Source organism: Balaenoptera borealis (genome assembly GCF_965194805.1).
Source record: "Balaenoptera borealis genome assembly, chromosome: 7".
Taxonomy (NCBI): domain Eukaryota; kingdom Metazoa; phylum Chordata; class Mammalia; order Artiodactyla; family Balaenopteridae; genus Balaenoptera; species Balaenoptera borealis.
Genome location: NC_138864.1, coordinates 85,688,146 through 85,709,219, shown reverse-complemented (window position 1 = coordinate 85,709,219; position 21,074 = coordinate 85,688,146). Strand labels below are relative to the sequence as shown.

Sequence of the window (21,074 nt, the reverse complement as noted above, 5' to 3'; positions counted from 1 at the left end):
TACCTAAGGTTTACTTATGAAAACTCTTACTACTTCCTTTCTCCCCCAGCTTCCCAGTTCCTTCTCCCAATGGCTACCAATTTTACCAGTTTCTTGTGAAGTCTTCCAGGAATATTGTATACATCACAGACAAGCAGAGGGCCTTTTTTTTTTTTTTAAACACAAATGCTATACACATTCATCTGCACGTTATTTTTTTAACTTAACAGTATAAAACTTGTTTTTTTATTTATTTTATTTATTTATTTTTGGCTGCATTGGGTTCGTTGCGGTGTGCGGGCTTCTCAGTGCGGTGGCTTCTCTTGTTGCGGAGCATGGGCTCTAGGCACGCGGGCCTCAGCAGTTGTGGCACGTGGGCTCAGTAGTTATGGCTTGCAGGCTCTAGAGTGCAGGCTCAGCAGTTGTGGCACACGGGCTTAGTTGCTCTGCGGCATGTGGGATCTCCCCAGACCAGGGCTTGAACACGTGTCCCCTGCATTGGCAGGCAGATTCTTAACCACTGTGCCACCAGGGAAACCCTAAAACTGATTTTAATATTAAGTACATCCTGTGCTGCTGCACCACAGGTACAGTGTGTTCATAATCACCTGAGATGATTTGTTGACTGTGGGGAGGGGTTCCTATAACAATAGTGAAAAATCTTGTGTGGCTACATTGTATTTAACTTGCTTGGATCTTACTGCGCGAGTCCTATGATTTTTCCAGAGTAATTGACTCAGAAAAATTTTTAAGACTATAGGGGAATTACTATTCAGGGTCAGCTACCCACATCCCAAAATATATCCCTCACTTCCTTCCTCTTCCTGTTGGTAAGCATGGCCCACCTGTGCTCTTCTAGCTTTGTGCCACAGCTGAAGCAGCTTACCCATCAGGGTGGTGCCTGCAGCTATGGGAGAGTAAGTAAGTCCTATGGTTTGCTGAAGCAAATGGAGCTAGATCTTGCTCACAGGTAAGTGTCCTTACCTATCCAGCATGTCTCTTGCTGTTTTCAGGGTCCCGGGAACTTTCTATTCCCATTTCCAACCTCTTACCCTGGGGGTTGGATTCCCCCTTCTTTAAAGAACAGCCAATCCAAGCCCAGAATGGACCCACCTCTTACTCTAATCAATAAATCCTCCTGGTCTCGCCCTTGGAATAGTACCTCAGTAACACAATTGTCCAGATTGGAATCACCAGGGCGTGTTATTTCTGAAAATCCTGAGGCCAGTTAAGTTAGGTATGCCCTAAACTTATCCTTGGCATCCTAGCTCAGCATGCACAACATGGGCCATTTGTCCTCTTCTATATGTCTCACAATGTTTGCTACCCAGTCCCAGCCTCTTCAGGGAATTTCTTACTGTCCCATTCAGGATGAAATGTTCTTTAAAAATAGGAAAGAATCTGCATCAATGATTCTCAAACCTTTGGGACGTCAAAATCAACTAGAGTGCTTGTTAAAACACAGATTCCTGTGCTCCCAGAATTCTCGAGTTTCTGACTCTGAGGTGGACCTGGGAATTTTCCTCTCTAACAAGTCCCCAAATGATGCTAAGGCTGTTGGTCTGGGGACCATACTTGGAGAACCACTGCTCTATATCTTTAACCTCTTACTGGAGCATTCCTTCCTGCTTTAACTGGAATCTGGCCATACGCTGCAGCTTTTGTAAATTAACTGTCCATACTCCCTCACTGTGCTTTTCTCTATCTTCTCTTTCTGGCCTAGATTCTAAAGTCCATTACTTAAGCCTGTCATCTCCCTTGACCTGTGGTCCTTTTGGCCTTCTTTCTCAGAAGAACCTTGAGCCAGACTGCTAGAGAAAAATCACACAGCCATGTAGTTGGTACCCCCCTAAAGTCACCTCCAAACTCAACTTACACCATAAAGCTGACTAGTTGCACACTTTGGGTTGCTAGTCACCTGTTCAAATCTTCATCCCAAAACATCTCCCTTCAAGTTGAGCATTTTCAAGTCCTATCCAGGAAGGCATTACAAGCCCTCAGACCTTCCTGCACCAAGACGTCCCACCATCCATCATAGTTGTGGTAAGCAGAATTCTAAAATGGCCCCAGGATTTTCCCCCTATTCTCCGGGAGTGTTAAGTATGATGAATTTTTCTCTGATGATTAGATAATTTTACAAGCACAAGGAAAGGGAAATTATGTGGGTGTTCCTAACCAAATCATAAGAGCCCTTTATAATTCCAGAGTTTTCTCTAACTGGTCACAGTATAGGGACTCAGATTTCAAGCCTGTTGAGAGATTCCACGTGCCACTGCTGACCTTACAGACAGATACAGATGAAGTCAGGATTACAAGGTGAGGAGTGCAGCAAACTAATTAGAGGCCCCTAATAGCCAGCAAGGAAATGGGGAACTCAGTCTCAGTGCCAAAAAAACTCAATATTGCCAACGTCAATGACCTTGGAGGCATAATCTTCACTAGAGCCTCAGGTGTGAGCCCAACCCTGCTGACATCTTGATTTTGGTCTTGTGAGATGCTAAGCTGAGAACCCAGTTAAGCCTGCCCACACTTATGACCTACAGAATGTGAGATACTAAATGGTTTTTTTAAGCCGTTGTGTTTGTGGTAATTTGTTATGCAACAACAGAAAACTAATTAACAGTTCAGTCAGGTTTCTCTCTTCCTCCACCTGTGCTCTGGACCCCACCTGTCAGCCAGCAGTAGAGGTCAGTGATTAATAAAAGCACTGCCTCTGAATTCAGACAACCTGGTTTTGAATCCCAGCTGCACCATTCATGAGCTCTCAGATTGGGCAAGGTGTGTGACCTCTCTATGCCTTCATTTCCTTGACTGATAATATTTACCTCATAGAATCAAGTGACTTGGTATTGTAAAGCATTTAGGACACATTTTGGCACATTTCACTTGCTAAATGAATACTAGCTACTCCTGCTACTACTTATGCTATCATCAACATCTCTTCCTGCTTTCTCGGGCATCTTCCTCCTTTCATTATCACATTTCCCGTCTTCAGACTCTTTTTGACTGCTATGTTGCCCCCAGCATTTAAAAATTATTTTAAAATTATAAAATTAATACATGCTCATAAAAAGTTCCCCATTCAGGGCCATTATAAAAAGTGAGAGTCTACTTATAATGGTTTGATATAGCCTTCCAGATCTTTTAAAAAATGCATTACCAAACACATAGGCACAGGGTTATTTTATTGTAAAAACTGAAGAACACTATGAATATTGTTCTATGACTTGGTTTCACTTACTATACCTTGGCAAACTGCTTACCACAAGCTTTATTTTTTTTTAATTTTTATTTTATATTGGAGTACAGTTGATTTACAATGTTATGTTAGTTTCAGGTGTACAGCAAAGTAATTCAATTATACATATACATATACCTATTCTTTTTCAGGTTCTTTCCCCATTTAGGTTATTACAGAATATTAAGTAGAGTCCCCCGTGCTATACAGTAGGTCCTTGTTGATTATCTATTTTATATGTAATAGTGTGTATATGTTAATCCCAAACTCCTAATTTACCCCTCCCCCCCACCTTTCCCCTTTGGTAACCATAAGTTTGTTTTTTTAAGTCTGTTTCTGCTTTGTAAATAAGTTCATTTGTATCATTTTTTTTAGATTCCACATATAAGTGATATCATATGATATTTGTCTTTCTCTAACTTACTTAGTATGATAATCTCTAGGTTCTTCCATGTTACTACAAATGGCATTATTTCATTCTTTTTAATGGCTGAGTAATAGTCCATTGTATATATGTACCACATCTTCTTTATCCATCATCTGTGATGGATATTTAGGTTGCTTCCATGTCTTGGTTACTGTAAATAGTGCTGCAATGAAACACTGGGGTGCATGTATCTTTTGTAATTACAGTTTACTCCAGATATATGCCCAGGAGTGGGATTGCTGGGTCGTATGGTAGTTCTATTTTTAGTTTTTTAGGGAACCTCCATACTGTTCTCCATAGTGGCTGTACCAATTTACATTCCCACCAACAGTGTAGGAGGGTTTCCTTTTCTCCACACCCCCTCCAGCATTTATTGTTTGTAGACTTTTTGATAATGGCCATTCTGACTGGTGTGAGGTGATACCTCATTGTAGTTTTAATTTTCATTTCTGCAATAATTAGTAACGTTGAGCATCTTTTCATGTGCTTTTTGGCTATCTGTGTGTCTTCTTTGGAGGAATGTCTATTTAGATCTTCAACCCAGTTTTTGATTGGGCTGGGTTTTTTTGTTTTGTTTTGTTTGTTTGTTTTAAATTTATTTATTTTCGGCTGTGTTGGGTCTTTGCTGCTGCACACGGGCCTTCTTTTTTCTAGTTGCGGCGAGCGGGGGCCACCCTTCCCTGCAGTGCACAGGCCTCTCATTGCGGTGGCCTCTCCCGTTGCGGAGCACGGGCTCTAGGCGCGTGGGCCTCACCAGCCGTGGCACGTGGGCTCAGTAGTTGTGGCTCACAGACTCGAGCACAGGCTCAGTAGTTGTGGCGCACAGGCCCAGCCACTCCGCATCATGTGGGATCCCCCCGGACCAGGGCTCGAACCTGTGTCCCTTGCATTGGCAGGCGGATTCTTAACCACTGCGCCACCAGGGAAGCCTGGGCTGTTTTTTGATATTGAGCTGCATGAGCTGTCTGTATATACCATATATACCACAAGCTTTAAATGGCCACAGAATTCCTTGGTTTGAAGGTGTTATGACTCATTTGACCATTCCTCTATCGCAATTCAGTTGTTTCCTATTTCTCATTCTTCAATATTGTGATTTATAATATATATTTGATCACTCATATGACCAAAATATGTTTCTCAGATATACTTGGCCTTTGTCCACAGTTTCTGGCCCACAGCTCCCAAAACCCTTGGAATGTCATGCATGGCAAGAGCAATGGGAGCATCTTTTGTTATATTTGGTCTCTTGTCCTCAGTTCATGACAGAGCCTGAAAGGTGAAATGGGTGTCTTGTTATTCACAACTAGGTGTATGTTCATAAGGTGACTTCTGAAAAGTACCTAAAGATGGGGGGAGGTGCTGGTTGCCAGGAAAACCTAACTGAATAGAGTTGGAAATTTCAGTCCCACCCCCTGACTGGGGAAATAGGAGAGGGACTGGAGGTTGAAACAGTCACCAATGGCCGATGATTTAATCAATCATGCCCATGTGACGGAGCCTCCATAAAAACCCAAGGTGGGGGTTCAGAGAGCTTCTGGGTTGGTGAACACATGGAGGTTCTGGGAGAGTGCTCCGCAAGCAGAGGGTGTAGAAGCTCTGTGCCCCTTCCCACCTACTTTGCCCTATGCATCTCTTCCATCAGGCCGTTCCTGAGTTACAGCCTTTTATAATAAACCAGTAATATAGCACATTAATCGAACCCAAACGGGGGGTTACGAGACCTCCGATCTATAGCCAGTGTGTCAAAAGCACAGGTGAAACCTGGCTTTTGAGTAGAATCTGAAGCTGGGGTGGGGGGCGGTGGCACAGTCCTATACGACTGAGCCCTTACCACGTAGAATCTGATGCTATTTCCAGGCAGAGAGTGTCAGAACTGAGTTAAATCGTAAGACATACTGCTGGTGTCAGGATCTGCAAAGGAAGCTTACCGTACCCTTCCTACCCAATCCTTCGTTACCCCAACCATTGCATTCCTATCTCCAGGATTCCTATCTTGAACTACCTCTGTAGTTCAGTTGTCTTCTGATGGGCTTGGAATGCTAGTGGAGACAGGGACCACAGTGCAAAATGGGTTAATCTTAAGTTAAAACTAAGCTATCCATTAAATACTGTACACTAAATGGCAGTCTCTATACAACTACTTAATGAGGATATTATTGATTATACAGCAAATCAATATCAGCCAGAAATGTACAGTATAGTCAGGAGACTGACAGCTACTGCATTTCATTTGTCACGTTATGAAAGTGGTAACAGTGCACTGATGACACATGAGGGTCACCTTATCCAGCAATGGGTGGGGATACAGGCCAGAACCACTTTCCAGATGTTACTTAAAGCAGGTCTGAAGTAGGAGTTAGTTAGGCAGTCATAGACCTTCTAATAAGACCGGCTTTGCAAACACTATCTTTTGCTTGTCTCTGCTCATTTCTATCACTTTTTACATTCTTATTACACCAGCTAGAAGTACTGGTTTAGTATAGGGAGTTATAAGCACATCAAGGATATGCTCATACAGCTTAACTCGGAACATTGGCCAGTCCCAACCATGTATCCCCATAATGACCAAAGACATTCCTGGTGGCACTCCCGTTGTCTCCCACACCTGGAAAACCATGAATTCTGCCATGCCACCTTCTTTCAAAAAACCTAGCTGTCTTCAACCACACAAACCTTTTGGGTACCTAGTCAGACCTAATCTGCACCATTTATTGGGAGATTGGTTCCACACATTGACCATCCAGGTCCTAGGGTCTGAGTATAAAGAAGTCTTACTTGCCTAAAGCTTCCTTTGTTTCTAGGAATAGACACTAGATGCTAGTAAAGAACATGTGACAACATACCCTTCCACATATCTATCAGGGACCGGCTATGTGCCTGGCCTGAGTTAATAAACAATGAGTCAGCATCCTCTCTATTCCCCAGGATAGTTCCTCTTTATGGGGAATGCTTAAATCTTTTTATTCTGTCCTCAACTCCACCATCCTTTTCTCCTTATCCCAAAGTCCCTGGAGATGACAAGACAGAACTATTCATGAATGATCCAATTCTACTGGTGTTGTCGTGAGTGTTGTGGCCACTTTGAGAGGGGAAGAAAATGCTTCAGAATCACACACTTTTGCAATTCAACTTACTTGCTGTTTTACAACTTTTAATTCCAAAGGCTTTACAATGTCACATTTTCTTGTTTGTTGGTATAACTTCAGTAGTTCAAATCAAGAAAGAGATCACATTTTCTAATCCATCATGATGATGCAATATTTAGCTCTTCCTTGAAGCTGGAACTCAGCAATTTGTTTCCTATGAAATCACAATGGAATAATACAGTTGTGAAACAGATGTGATATAGAGAATCATTACCAATAACTTTAGTTTCCATTTTTAGGATAAAGCCAAAGGTCTTGACATTTCGCCTGAGCTTAGTTATCATTCTTCCCTTTATGACCGCTGCAGGGCAGAAATGACCTTTAAAAGGCCATTAGGGACTTCCCCGGTGGCGCAGTGGTTAAGAATCCACCTGCCAATGCAGGGGACACGGGTTCGAGCCCTGATCCGGGAAGATCCCACATGCCGCAGAGCAACTAAGCCTGTGCGCCACAACTACTGAGCCTGTGCTCTAGAGCCCACAAGCCACAACTACTGAGCCCGCGTGCCACAACTACTGAAGCCCGTGCACCTAGAGCCCGTGCTCCACAACAAGAGAAGCCACCGCAATGAGAAGCCCACACACCGTAACTAGAGAAAGCCCACGCACGGCAACTAAGACCCAACGCAGCCAAAAATAAATAAATGTATTTACAAAATAAAATAAAAAGGCCATCAATCCACTGCTCCAGGACTAGGGGTTGAGGTGAGGCAGGGTTACCCAATGCCAACACTCAGTGTGAAGGGAAGCCTGTCAAGCTACTGGCTCCTAAAGGGAGATGCTAAGCTTCCATTACCCAGCTCTAAACTAGTACACTAAGGGTGAAGCCACCAGGAAACTTAAAAAATCCCATATAATCCACAATATACTACCATTAACAGCATCAGGAATTAAATGTGAAAACTAGGATAAAAATAACATTCCACAGGGCTCAAGGATGTATTGTACAACATGGGGAATATAGCCAATATTTTGTAATAACTGTAAATGGAAAGTAACCTTTAAAATTCTATAAAAATAAATTATAAATTAAATAATAACAACTTCCACAGAATTGAAAAACTTTGGTTCCAGTCTTGTAAGCTAGGGTCTTACAAGGTATGTCTGTTACCCAGTTAGAACACTGCCATTTGTCATCTACCATAAGCAGTGTTAGCTTTGGAGGGCAGAACAGGCACCAAGTAGGAAACCCCAAACAAAATCCAAAAAGCAAATCATAAGACAAACTGGACACAGGATAGATACCAACCTCTAGAGCTGCTGGGTATTTCCTAAACTTTATAGCATCTGCCTCAAATCTCTGGTACTTTGTAAGGTACCTTGGTTTTAGCTCTCATAGTTACCTGAGGGAAGGGATTCATACATTAAACAATCCAAGTGGCTTCAAAACCAAAGGGAAAAAACAATTCAAAAACACATCGCTCAAGAAAATGACCTATTTTTCACGATACAACTCTATGCCATTCTATTGTTCCTGGCAGTAAAAAATACATTTGGCAAAAATAATAGACAATCTAGAGAAGAGAGCCTTCAGCATGAAAATTAAAATCTTGACTGTGTAACCTGGAGTAAACTGAAGTTCCCATTAACTTCTTCACAGGAAAACTCAGTGAGACGTTCTTTCAGACGTGGTCAAAGGAGAAAGTGCTGAAAACTACTAAGCTACAGTATTAAAAGGGGAGGGGCGGTGAGGGGTGGTGAGGGGAGTAAATTTATAACCAGTGTCATTTCCCAAGATAGAAAAAGACTCATACACGCTCTGATGGGCAATGACATGACACGGGAATACAGAGGCAAATAAGACTGAGAAGACCAACAGTATTATGGCTGGTGTTTTAATTTAACTATTGATTTTACAATGTTAGACGTTAAAAACAAGGGCTCACATCTGGAATGCTCACATTCATTCTGAAGTTTACAAAATGCTGCCACCTCTTATGCATGAGGGGTCTCTAAGCACAGTGGCCCATATCATTTCTTGCCCTTTTGCAAGCAAGGACTAACTTATCAAAGCCAAAAAACCCTGCTTATATTGTAAAGGCAACGTGTGTTTTACAAAATCCCCTCCAAATCACTGAGCATGAATCAAAGTGACAATAGCCAAGAGTTTAAAATCTAACAATACCCTGACTTTTAAGTGGAAATGGTAGGCTTAAATATTTCTTCAGTCTAAAGGTTTTAGGACTAAGACTGGAACTTATTTAAACTTCCCTGGGGCCCTTATGCATCCCATTCTTCACTTACCTGCTTTGCTTCATACTTTGCACCCCAGAGGTAATCATCTCCCAAAGCTCTCCTTCGGGCCCTCCCTCCCTCCCCACTCCTGTCAGCTGTGCCCCCACCAGTCATAGGATGGTCCAAACTCAAGCTGCAACCAGGTGTGGGGAGGCTGCTAGTCTAGTCCCTCAATCTCACCATTTTATGCCCCTCCCACCATAACCCACACAGCAAAGCAAAACAACTTCTCTTCCCAAGTTAACTCTTTTCCATGGATGTTACCATTTTTTTCGATGTACTCAAGTTCAAATTCCAGTTTGTTTGTTTTTTAAGATTCAATTGTGCTAGCCCTCTTACATGTCTATTTACTCCCATGTGAGTTAGGATCCTCACCACTTGGTTTTGTTGAATTACAATACTTTTTATTGAGTAAAACTGACTTTATGGCTTTCATCCATATAGGCACTCTCCACTCTAATTCCTACTCTTAAATACTACCGGTGGAAGACAAAGCACATTTCTTTGTCTCATTTCTCTACTCAATCTGGATTAGCCCCTTATTGCCTACAGGATAAAAATCTACAAGTGAAGAGAAACACTACTACTTTACCCCATTCTCCTTGGCCTATTTCCCAATTCCTCACAAGTCTTCCCTCTGGCAGGATAGTCTCGAGAGAAATCCTGCCTGAGCTCACGCTACTGTCTCCATTCCCACTCCAAACTTGCTCCTCTTTATCTCCAAACCACAGAACTTAAAACTGTGTCGAAATTCTCTGCCTCCACATGGACTGCCCATTCTCAGCAATCCAGCTAGACTGATGTCCTCCTGACTATCTCAGCCCAACTCTCCTTACCGCTATCACCCAGCTTTCTATCATCTTCTACTAGAGAAACTTTGTTTCAAATTACACTGCAATTTCCTAGAATGCAGGAATTCTAACTTGGGATTCCCTTTGCAAATCCTATGAATGTGAGCAGTACAGTTTAAGTGACAACATACTTTCAAAATGAAAAAGTGCTATTGATTCACCTGGTAGGGAACCAAAACAGACAACCAAATAGTATATGAACCCCCTAGTCACTTACATTCCAATGATTTGTGAGAGGCTCTCCTGGACTGCAGTCCCTCTTGCTTGGCCATGGTGTATTTGCTTTGGAGCCTGACACCAGTGCTTTCATAGCCATCCTGTTGTTTCAACTGGTAAACCACAGGGATGCGCTCATATTCACCACCAGCTTGTAATAACTTGTACTTACTTCTGGTGGGCCAGACCATAAGTTGGGGAGGGACAGAGCACTCAGGTGGCATCCTCATTATCCTTCCAGCCTTCCGATAAGACCTTCCTTTGGAAGATGTCAGAGGGCCCTGTGGACTCACTTCTTCAAGGAGGCATTCTACCTCATCCATTACACCTTCAACTTCCAACTCAGAGTCTTCTGAATCCTCAGGAAGCACAATGGTCAAGGCAGTGCTTTTCTTCAACAAATAGGCTGTCTTAACATTTGAGAAGCTGCTCAGGTCTTTCAGCTTCCTGCCTTTCACAGTCTTTTTAATCTCTGCACACCTTTTCTCTTTATGCACCTCCCCAATCTCATCATTCACCATCACTTCATCTTTGTCTGTACTTAATTTCCTATTTGTGACTGGCTTTTTCCATGACCCCTTGGTTTTGCAGTCTGGTGAGGTCCCTTCATCTCTGGAGGGCATTTGCTGGGGGGATTTCTCTACCTGTGCTTCATACCAACTCATGTTGCACTGTATACCCTCATCTACTTTGGTAAACTGGGCCAACCAGGTAGGGGAGGGAACGCGCCCCTCGCAGCCATTGTTCTCTACCTCATCAACTTCATCCTGGTTCCTGCTCCCCACTGACATCTGCTCTGCTCCCTTTCTACCACTTTCTGGTGAAGACTCAGGGGAATTCTCAGACTGTACCTCATACCACCAACCCATATCGCATTGGGTGGCCTGACCTACTTTGTTGAACTGGGCCAACCAGATAGGGGATGGAACACCCCCCTTAGGGTAGCTACTGCTCTCTACCTCTTCCTCTCCACCCACATTTTCAGGGGAGCCATGGCTCCCACTACTGTTCTCTGGCATACTTTCCCCTACAGTAAGGAGTTTCTGAGATTCTGAATGTAGGCTCGGGTCTTTAACTGCTTCCGTGCTGGCACAGAGTGGCCTTTCCTGATGAAGCTTGTTGATATCTCCAGTAGACTGGTACAATTTTGAGTTCAGGCTATTCTGGATCTCATCTCTGTCAGCTGGAGGTGGTGAGTTTTGGGAAACAGCTGCATATACCTTCTTTTCTTCACTCAAGTTCATGCGGTCTCTACCCTCACGAGGGTTACAGAGCACACCTCTACTTTCACAGGAACTTTGTGAAATCCCATTGTGCTGCACCTCGTTCCCTGGCATGGCTTTACCATAAGCCACATCATACAATGGCATAGTTTCTTTTGATGTAATTGTAGGGATACTGGTCACCCTTCCTACATCAGGGCTGTCGCCTTCTGAGCGCACATCTTGTTTTTCATTCAAGTTTTCAGCCTGTTGAGGTTCAGTTTCTGTTTGTGTGTCCTTTGTTTTCATTTTTTCCCAATAGCCACCATATTGTCGGAATTGTGCCGTGTTATAAAACACAGGGACTATGGGTCGTCGGTTAAGAGTAGTGGGCAACGGGGATTGAGGGACAAGGAAACCAGGATACTCATTGAGCACCACAGGATATGAAAAATACAGACTTCCATTTGTGAAACCTAGAAAGAGAAAGGGATAGCCATTTTGTCTCCTGCAGCTGGTCACAACATTCAGCCAGTACACACCACACCTGTACAGCCACAACTGTTCAAATCCACCACAGGACTACCACTTAGTCTTCTGTTACCAAAGCAAAGGTCTTAAAGTCCTCCCCAAGTTCTTACATGAATAACTACTAACAACTTTCTTAACCCATCTCCCACACATCTCACAGGTCTGTAATCCATTTTGCTTCCAGAACAATCTTTCTGAACAATCTGTGATCCTCACTTCAGTTACAGTATTTGAATGGCTTATCGTGGCCTGTCAGGATAATGAGGGACAATGACCTTAGGATGGCATAAAGCACCTCATTATCTAGTTTCCCACTGTATCATCTCATTACATCCATTAAAGTGTAGGTGGTCCACCAAGGCTCTAGCCATAGGCGCATTCCTCCACTAAGCCAACTTTGAAAACTTCTCTTTCGTTTTCTGGAACACCCTCCCTTTCCCTAATCTTTTTTTTTTTTTTTTTAATCTTTATTGGAGTATAATTGCTTTACAATGTTGTGTTAGTTTCTGCTGTATAACAAAGTGAATCAGCTATATGTATACATATATTCCCATATCCCCTCCCCCAAAACATTTTAAAAATGGAATCCTGCCATTTTCAACAACTGCTGGACCTTGCGGCATTTTGCCAAGAGAAATCAGTTGGACAGAGAAAGGCAGATGCTGTATGATTACTTTTATGTAAAATCTAGAAAAGATGGTATCACAGAAACAGTAGAATGGTGGTTGCCGGGGTGGTTGCTAGATGGTTGGGAAATGGGGAGATGTTGGCCAATGGCAAAAAGAAACCTCTAATTCTGCTTATCATACAAAAGACGAAATGGAGGCAAAGAAAAGGGAAACATTTACCCAAGAAAAGAACTAATTCAGCTATTTTAATTCTACAGCACAGTGTACTGCATGTCCAATTAATATTTAAAAGATGGTAGGCTTCATAATTCTGGATATTCTAGAAGCTTGGAAGTCACTCAGTCCTACCAAAGTAAAAAGCTGAACAAGAATCAAGAATTCTCAGATCATTCACAGCAATGTAGTTACAGGGAAAACTGCTACCACAACACAGAGAGACATGTGAATACATTCACAGCTTACAGGAGCACAAACTCAAAAAATCAAAACTCCATGGGAGGGACTTCCCTGGTGGAGCAGTAGTTAAGACTCCGCACTCCCAATGTAGGGGGGGCCCAGGTTCTGTCTCTGGTCACAGAACTAGATCCCACATGCATGCCACAACTGAGTGTTCGTACGCCACAACTAAGGAGCCCTCCTGCTGCAACTAAGACCCAGCGCAACCAAATAAATAAATATTAAAAAAAAAACAAAACTCCATGGGAACTCAGTGGGGTAGGGAAATCTGAACTGTTATTGACAGACTGCAAGATCAGGATGGATGCAGAAGTCTGAGTTCAAATCCTCAGAGGAACCCATTCATAAGGGGACCGCCCCACATACTTTTTTAAGTTCTACATGCAGTAGTTCAACCAGTTTCTCACAGTAAATCTAGGAGAAAAATCCCCTGTCCGTCCTGCAGGGAGAGAGGGAAAGGAATCACTGTAACATACACCAAAAGCACTGTTCTTAACAAGGTTCATCTTCAAAAGAAACTATTTAACCAGAGCCTGACTGATGCAGGGGAATGAAATACTTTTCTCCAGCCCACTCTAGCCACCCTTCCCAACCCAATGGGAGGGGGAAGGTGAAGCATGTGTATTTTGCTGTCCAAAGGCACAATCACACTAAAAGACTGAGACCTAATCATAGTCCTTTCACAAACAGGACTATGATCCCTTCCCCACCTCCACAAGGTAACACCACATTACTAAAGGCCTATTCAGATCAGTTCCTTTTATCCAGTACAAAATGGCTGACAATCAAAAAGACATTATAAGGCATAAGAAAAAGCAAAAACTGTCTACAAAAAAAACTCACTTTAAATATAAAAACAGGGATTATATGGAAATGGAAGGAGAAAGGTTTACCACGCTAATAACACTAATCAAAAGAAAGTGAGAGAAGCTGTATTTATTTCAGACAGATTTCAGAGCAAGGAAAGTGACCAGGGATATAAAGTGGGGCATTACAAGAAAAAGTCAGTTCTTCATTGAGACATAACAATCCCTAATATGTATGTCCTTAACAGTGGGTGAAACTATGTGAAGTAAAAGTCACAGAACTGCAAGAAAAATAGATGAATCCATTATTGGAAACTTTAACACACCTATAGCAGAAATGGATAGATGCAGCCAGGTAAAAAAATCAATAAGGACCGCTGAACTCCACAGCACCACCAACCAACTGGACATAACTGACCTCTACAGATCCCCTCATCCAACGGAATATTTTTCTCACACTCACATAGAACATTCACCAAGATAGACCACATTGTGGGCCACAAAAAACACAAATTTAAAAGTATACTAATCACAACATGTCTGCTTAGACCACAACTGAATGAATGTAGAAAACAAAAAACAGAAGACACAAATTCCTAATATCAGAAATGAAAGAGGGTCGGCCTTCCCTGGTGGCGCAGTGGTTGAGAATCTGCCTGCCAATGCAGGGAACACGGGTTCAAGCCCTGGTCTGGGAAGATCCCACATGCTGTGGAGCAACTAGGCCCGTGAGCCACAATTACTGAGCCTGCGCGTCTGGAGCCTGTGCTCCGCAACAAGAGAGGCCGCGATAGTGAGAGGCCCGCGCACCGCAATGAAGAGTGGCCCCCACTTGCCACAACTAGAGAAAGCCCTTGCACAGAAACGAAGACCCAACACAGCCATAAAAAAAAAAAAAAAAAAAACTGACTCAGTAGAGTCTTAAAAAAAAAAAAAGAAATGAAAGAGGGTCCATTACTACAGATCCCATGGACATTAAAAAGAAATGAATATTATGAACCATAGTCCCACAATACTTATTACATAGATAAAAAGGACCAATTCCTTAAGAGACAATTTGCCAAAACTCACACAATTAGAAATTGACAATGTGAACGGACTTCTATCCATTAGGTCCAAGATGTCTACCTTCCAGATATTTTCAAGACTTGCTTGTCATCTTCCTCCAACATACTTTTCTGACATCACCATAATAGCTTTTAGAATCTTTTAGGGCATGTCGAAAAATTACAGGGACTAGGAGCACTAAGGTACCTCTGGTCTCACAACATGAGGAGACTTTGGTTGGATTACTCTGTGACCCTGGGCCAGTCACCGACTAGGAGCCTCAGTTCCCTCATTTGGGGAGCAAGGAGAGCAACAATACCCAGCTCATGGGCTGTTGAGGTCAATGAGAGAACCTATTTCTAGCATTTAGCAGAGTAACTGGCATATAGCTAGAATTCGAATGTTTCCTATTAACCTGAACAACAAACACTACCCCATGCGCTGCTGCAGTCTCTTTGGTGTGAGCACAGGGTGAGGAAAGGGAGGTAATGGACACAGGTGTTAGAAACCTTCAGGCTTTGGCTTACAAGGGAGGGTCCCTAATCCCACTGAACCTCTTTGGGGATTCAGATTCCTTACCTGCCCCAGGAATGGAGAATGGATTATAGACAGGATTCTGGTACCAGGGACCCAGGTGAAGCTGCTGGGCCACGGGGTGAACATAAAAGAAAGGTCTGGAGTTACTGCCCTCAAAAGTTTCGTTGTTTCCTGAAGAGTTCATTGCCCAGGCTGAAAAGCAGGTGTTTGTAGTTAGGAAAGGACAGCCGCACTCTGCCCTGTAAAGTGCTGCGAAGGAAGAAAGTCGTCCTTGTCCGCCATCAGAACTGGGAGCCTGGGTGGAGGTCCCTTACCTTCTCTTCCCGCTCGCCTGCGATGGGGACACGCGGGGGCTGCCCTGCGTGCGTTTCGACCAGGGCAGCAGCGCCCAGAGGCCCGGGCCCACGTTGTGCTCAGCAAGTCTGGCTCCCCCGGCAGGAGCACCGTGGGGAGATGAGGCCTTGGAGGCGCGGGGTACCTAGTGCCGGGCGCCAAACGCCAGGGGCCGCGCCCCGCGGCTGCACTGGGAGACGCGGCCTAGGCCTCGGCTGCACCGCCCTTGTCCGCAGCCTCTCCAGCCTGCCCCCCAGCCTCCACCCGGGCCAAACCCCTCCTCAGTCCGGGAGTCCAGGCCTCCGGCTCCGCGTCTCCTAACACCCCCCTCCCCGCAGGCCAGTCTGTTCCCGCGACCTCCACACCCTGCACCCCGCGCCCTGCAGGACCCGCGCTCGCATTCGGGACACCAACCTGCTCGATGTCTGCGACTGGGAGTCTCTGTGGTGGCGCACACGACCCGCGCTGACCTCACCTCAGCAGCAGGTGAGCCTACAGTGCTACAGCACTGGCTCCCGCCTTTTTATGTGGGGCGGCACGTAACGCCTCTTCCGCAGGCACCGCCCCTGACGCATTTCCTCCCGCGCATGCGCCCTGTGAGAGCTCCCAGGCCAGGCTTCTCCGACCGAAGGCATTGGAAGAAACCGGTGCTGAGACTTGGTGGAGGGGAGCGGTCCTGTGCACCCTGTTTCCGGGTGAACCCCAGTCCTCCCTTCTGCACACCCCTGTGTGTGTGGGCTCCCTGGCCTTGACTCTTCTAGAGGACAGAGCCCTTCCCGTTCCCTTCGTTCTCCACGACTGTCCCCTCCTCTGAGTGTGTTGAGTTAGGTCGGGTCAGGCCGCTCCTCTGAGCTCCTGGTCTCCTTCCTTGGGCCTAAAGCCGCTGACACTTAAGGAAGAGGAGCCTACCGAGGAGAAGCAGAGAGGAAGGAGGCCAACGTGGACGGAGGACAGACCTGAGAGGAGGAAGATTCACACAGGAGAGGTGAACAAGCGTGCTTAATGCTGCTGAGAGCAACATCTCTGGGGGAAGGGGCTTTGGCAATTTGGACGCTAGTGATCAGGGGAAGTGGTGGGACAGGAAGGCGCTGGAAGTCTGTGGGGTGATGGATGGGCAGTTAGAAGGGGGAAGCTGGCAAGTACAGAGTACTCTTTGTACATGAGAGAAAGGAAAGACATAGGACAGTAGTAAAGCGGGCAGGAATAGTACTTCTAAGGAGCATTAAAAGTTTGGAATGACTGTGTTACCAGGTCGCAATCGTGTTTGGCCAGAAATTGCAGTTGGTGAGACAGAGTAAAGGTTTTCTTTGTCATAAAAAAACTCTGGAGGTGGACTGCCTGAGGGCTGGCCTGGTGGCTTCTTGGTCTCACAAAGGACTCCATCTAGTTCACTCTTTACCCAACATCCTTAGAACTGGCTTCTTCCTTCAACTTGCCTCTTTATCCAAATGCTTGTTCCAAGCAGAAAGCAGGAGGAAAACAAGGGAAATTGGAGGGGGGAGGGGGGCACAAAGGACACACAGCAGCTGCTCGTCAGTCATCAGTCGTGTTCTTAAAGAGTTATAATAGAAAACACATGCAGCTTCAGGTTATATCTCTTTGGTTACCCCCAGTTGAAAGGATGTGTGGGAGCTCTTGTCTTTGAGCTGGGCATATTGCCACTTGGAAGAAACTGGGATGCCGTGACTAAGAAAGAGTGGAGAATAGATATTAATTGGGCAGGTAACAGTGTCTGTTATATGGATTCAGGTAATGAAAGAAACATTCTTCTTCCACTTCCCTTTACTCTTATCGTCCCCAATCATCATCCTACCTTCTTCCCTTCACAGCTAAATTTCTCTATAAAGGACCATAAACACTCAGCCTTCTCCACCTCCTGTTCCTTTACTCACTGCAAATCCAGATTTTGTTACCATTATGCCCACTCATTCACCCTCACCAAGGACACTAATAAACCACTTGCTGCTAAATGGCATGGAAATTTTTCAGTTCATATCACTAAACCTCACCTCCCAGGTACCAGCCTAATTGACTGCCTCTCTACTGACCCTTCTTAAAGGCTTTTACTGGCTCTCTTCCCAAATTTCTCTCTTTAATGTTCATATTCTCCAGGTTATGGTCTTAAGTTTTTCTCCATTTTATTCCACTGTCTCTGCATTTTCATCCATTCTCGGGGCTTACAATACAACCAGCATACTGCTCACACCCAAATCTCTATCTCCAGTCTCTCGACTAGACATGTATATCTCAACAGAAGACTTGTGCTGTTGTTAGGACATGTGCAAATGATGTATTTTGTTATTCATAATAAGCCCCTTTCCACCACTGCAGAATTTATGCTAATAAGGTGAGTAGGGTGGGGCCCCTAGATAACTCGAGGAAGGAGGCTGGTCACCAGAAAGACCAAACTTGTGATTAAAGAGTGGGAACTTTCAGTCCCACCCCTCAACCTCTGGGGGGTGGGGGGGCAGCAGGGAGCTGGAGATTGAGTTCAATAAAAGTCTTGAAATTGACACTATTTATTAAGTACCTAAGAAATGTTAGTCATTGATGCTGTTTCCTTTTCATGGTTTTCAAAAAGCAACATTCAAGGAAAAACACAAATATTCTTCAATGTGTAATGTGTAAAATGGTTAAACAAACTGTTATATCCATATCATGGAAAACAATTCAGCAATAGAAAAAAATGAAGTACTGATGCACAAAACAATTTAGATGAATCTCAAGGATATTATGCATAGATCAGTGGTTTCCAGTGGTTAAGTCTGGGGTGAGACTGTGACTATAAAGTGGTCATACAAGGGAATTCCCTGGCAGTCCAGTGGTTAGGACTCGACCTTTTCACTGCCAGGTGGGGTTTGATCCCTGGTTGGGGAACTAAGATCCCACAAGTCACAGCTGCTTGGCCAAAAAAAAAAAAGGTCATAACATGGGAACTCCTTTGGGGTAAAGGATCCTGTTCTGTATCCTTAAACTGATTTCACCTGACAAAATTTCTTAGAACTATATACCTACCACAAAAATAGTTCTTGTGAAAACTGATGAAGTTCAAGAAAGATGTATAATGGACTTTCTATATTGTACCAATGTCAATTTCTTTGTTTTGTAATTGTGTTATGGTTATAAAATAGAGTTGTAAGATGGTACCTTTGGGGGCTGTGTGAAAGGTACATGGGAATTCTGTGTACCATTTTTGCAACTTCTATGGGAATCTAAGATTATTTCAAAATGAAAATTAAAAAAAGAAAAAAACACTGGAAAGAAAAGAATACAGGAAGGAGAGAGGGAGGGAAGGAAGGAAGGAAGGAAAAAGAAAGATGCCTCCAACCAAGGTATCTTGCTAAGAAGAAAGAAACTAGTCAGATTAAAAACAAAAATTACTGCTGGAACTGAAGAAAAAAATACATAGCAGATAAATAAATTTATAATGAATTTAATATATGTGGAAGAGCTTATAGAAAATTTGCATCACTCATTATTGCTAATTGCATTATATAACCTTAAAAATCAGCCTATGATTACACTTCAAATCTGGCAGCCAGACTTAAATGCAATAAACCCTTTTATTGTACTTTTATTGCTTTTGTTTAATTTGAGAGGGAAGTCACAGTATTTAATAAATGACATATATTCTCATTTGTGTACTCCAGAAGCATAGGAATACTATAATATGCCATACTATTGGACAACCAAAGATACATCATTCTCTTGCAGCCCAGATCAGAATGTTCCCCAGCTTCCCAGCCTGAAATACCACCTAGTCACTCTGAATGCTCTGAAGACCCAGAATCAATGTAGATATTCTCATTTTTTTCCTAGACCTGCTTCAAATCACCTAGGCTTTTTTAGTGTGGCTTCAAAGTGGAACAAGTTTCCAAACAAGGTTTCAGAATCTTGTGGCAACCAAGCTGCCAGTTCAAATTATTCCATGACAGTAGCAAGGGTAGATACAAAAATAATAATAAATTGAGAGCCATTAGAAAAAGTAAATAAGGCAAGGCAGAAATGAACTGAAATTTAAAAAAAAAAAGTAAATGAGATGAAAATTTAAGCCCACATGCCTTTTGATCCTACTTAAATCTGCATCCATATTCCATCAGGTTATTTTTTAGTGTACTGTTGAGTTACTGTTAGTTTCTTTCAGATACAAGAAACTAATTCTCTAACCCATAAAAGACTACAATGGTAATTTGTATTCAAAAGAAAGATGAAGGGGAATATCCCTACCTTTCATCCATCCATCCAGACCCAATTCCTGGCATATGCTAAAATGTACCAATATGCTTTCTTCATTCAGTCAACAAATATTTATTGAACACCTGCTATGTGCCAGGTACAATTCTTTGTGTATGTACGTGTAGAAACTTTTAAAATTCAGGATCTTGGTCATGAGGGCTTAAAATACAAAGCAATCGACACATACACATTTGGAAATTTATTAACTGCTGTAGCTACACACACTCTACCACCTTCTGTTGTTGTTGTTGTTGTTATAGTTGCTAACCTTTTTTATTTTTTAGATTCCACATATAAGTGATATCATACAGTATTTGTCTTTCTGTGTCTGACTTATTTCACTAAGCATTAGTACCCTCCAAATCCACACATGTTGTTGCAAATGTCAATGTTGATGGACACCTGGATTTCTTCCATATCTTGGCTATTGTAAATAATGCTGCTATGAATGTTGGGGTGCCTGTATCTTTTTGAATTAGTGTTTTTGTTTTCTTCAGATATATACCCAGTAGTGGAACTGCTGGATCATATGGTAGTTCTAGTTTTATTTTCTTAAGGAACCTCCATACTGTTTTCCACAGTGGCTACATATATTTACATTTCCACCAACAGTGTACAGAGGTACCCTTTTCTCCACATCCTTGCCTACACGTAAAGGAACTAGAAAAAGAACAAACAAAACCCAAAGTTAGTAGAAGGAAAGAAATCATAAAGATCAAAGCAGAAATAAACAAAATAGAGACAAAAAAAAAAGTAGAAAAGATCAATGAAACTAAGAGCTGGTTCTTTGAAAAGATAAATGAAATTGATAAATCTTTAGCCAGACTCATCACGAAAAAAGAGAGAGGGCCCAAATCAATAAAATCAGAAATGAAAAAGGAGAAGTTACAACCAAACCACAGAAATACAAAGGATCATAAGAGATTAGTACAAACAACTCTATGCCAATAAAATGGACAACCTGGAAGAAATGGACAAAGTCCTAGAAATGTACAATCCCCCAAGACTGAACCAGGAAGAAATAGAAAATATGAACAGATTAATTACCAGTAATGAAATAGAATCAGTAATTTAAAGAAAAAAAAAAAAAACTCCCCAAAAAAACAAACGTCCAGTACTAGGTGGCTTCATAGGTGAATTCTACCAAATATTTAGAGAAGATTTAATGCCTGTCATTCTCAAACTATTCCAAAAAAATTGCAG

The 21,074-nt window shown here is 42.9% G+C and overlaps 1 protein-coding gene and 1 pseudogene across 3 annotated transcripts in view; one reads left to right on the top strand and one right to left on the bottom strand.

The window, feature by feature from the left end:
• The window catches only part of LOC309632218 (small ribosomal subunit protein eS6 pseudogene), a 260,166-nt pseudogene that overhangs the window by 140,602 nt on the left and 98,490 nt on the right, over positions 1-21,074 (top strand). The gene's annotated exons all lie outside the window — the stretch shown is intronic.
• On the bottom strand, positions 46-11,051 carry LOC309632214 (uncharacterized protein). 2 transcript variants are annotated; one of them, XR_014246791.1, is made up of 2 exons: positions 8,042-11,051; positions 46-6,947 (listed from the first exon to the last, which is right to left on the bottom strand). XR_014246791.1 is itself a non-coding variant. In XM_082399489.1 (2 exons), coding segments are annotated over exons 1-2 (870 nt in total). In that variant the 5' UTR covers positions 10,964-11,051; the 3' UTR covers positions 46-6,945. The 2 variants fall into 2 exon arrangements, 1 of the variants encoding a protein (XP_082255615.1); XM_082399489.1 differs by having other exon boundaries at positions 10,096-11,051.

What these genes read in the sequence shown, in the direction of transcription:
- LOC309632214 (XM_082399489.1), bottom strand. Translation starts at nt 10,963, where the DNA reads ATGGGTTGGTGGTATGAGGTACAGTCTGAGAATTCCCCTGAGTCTTCA.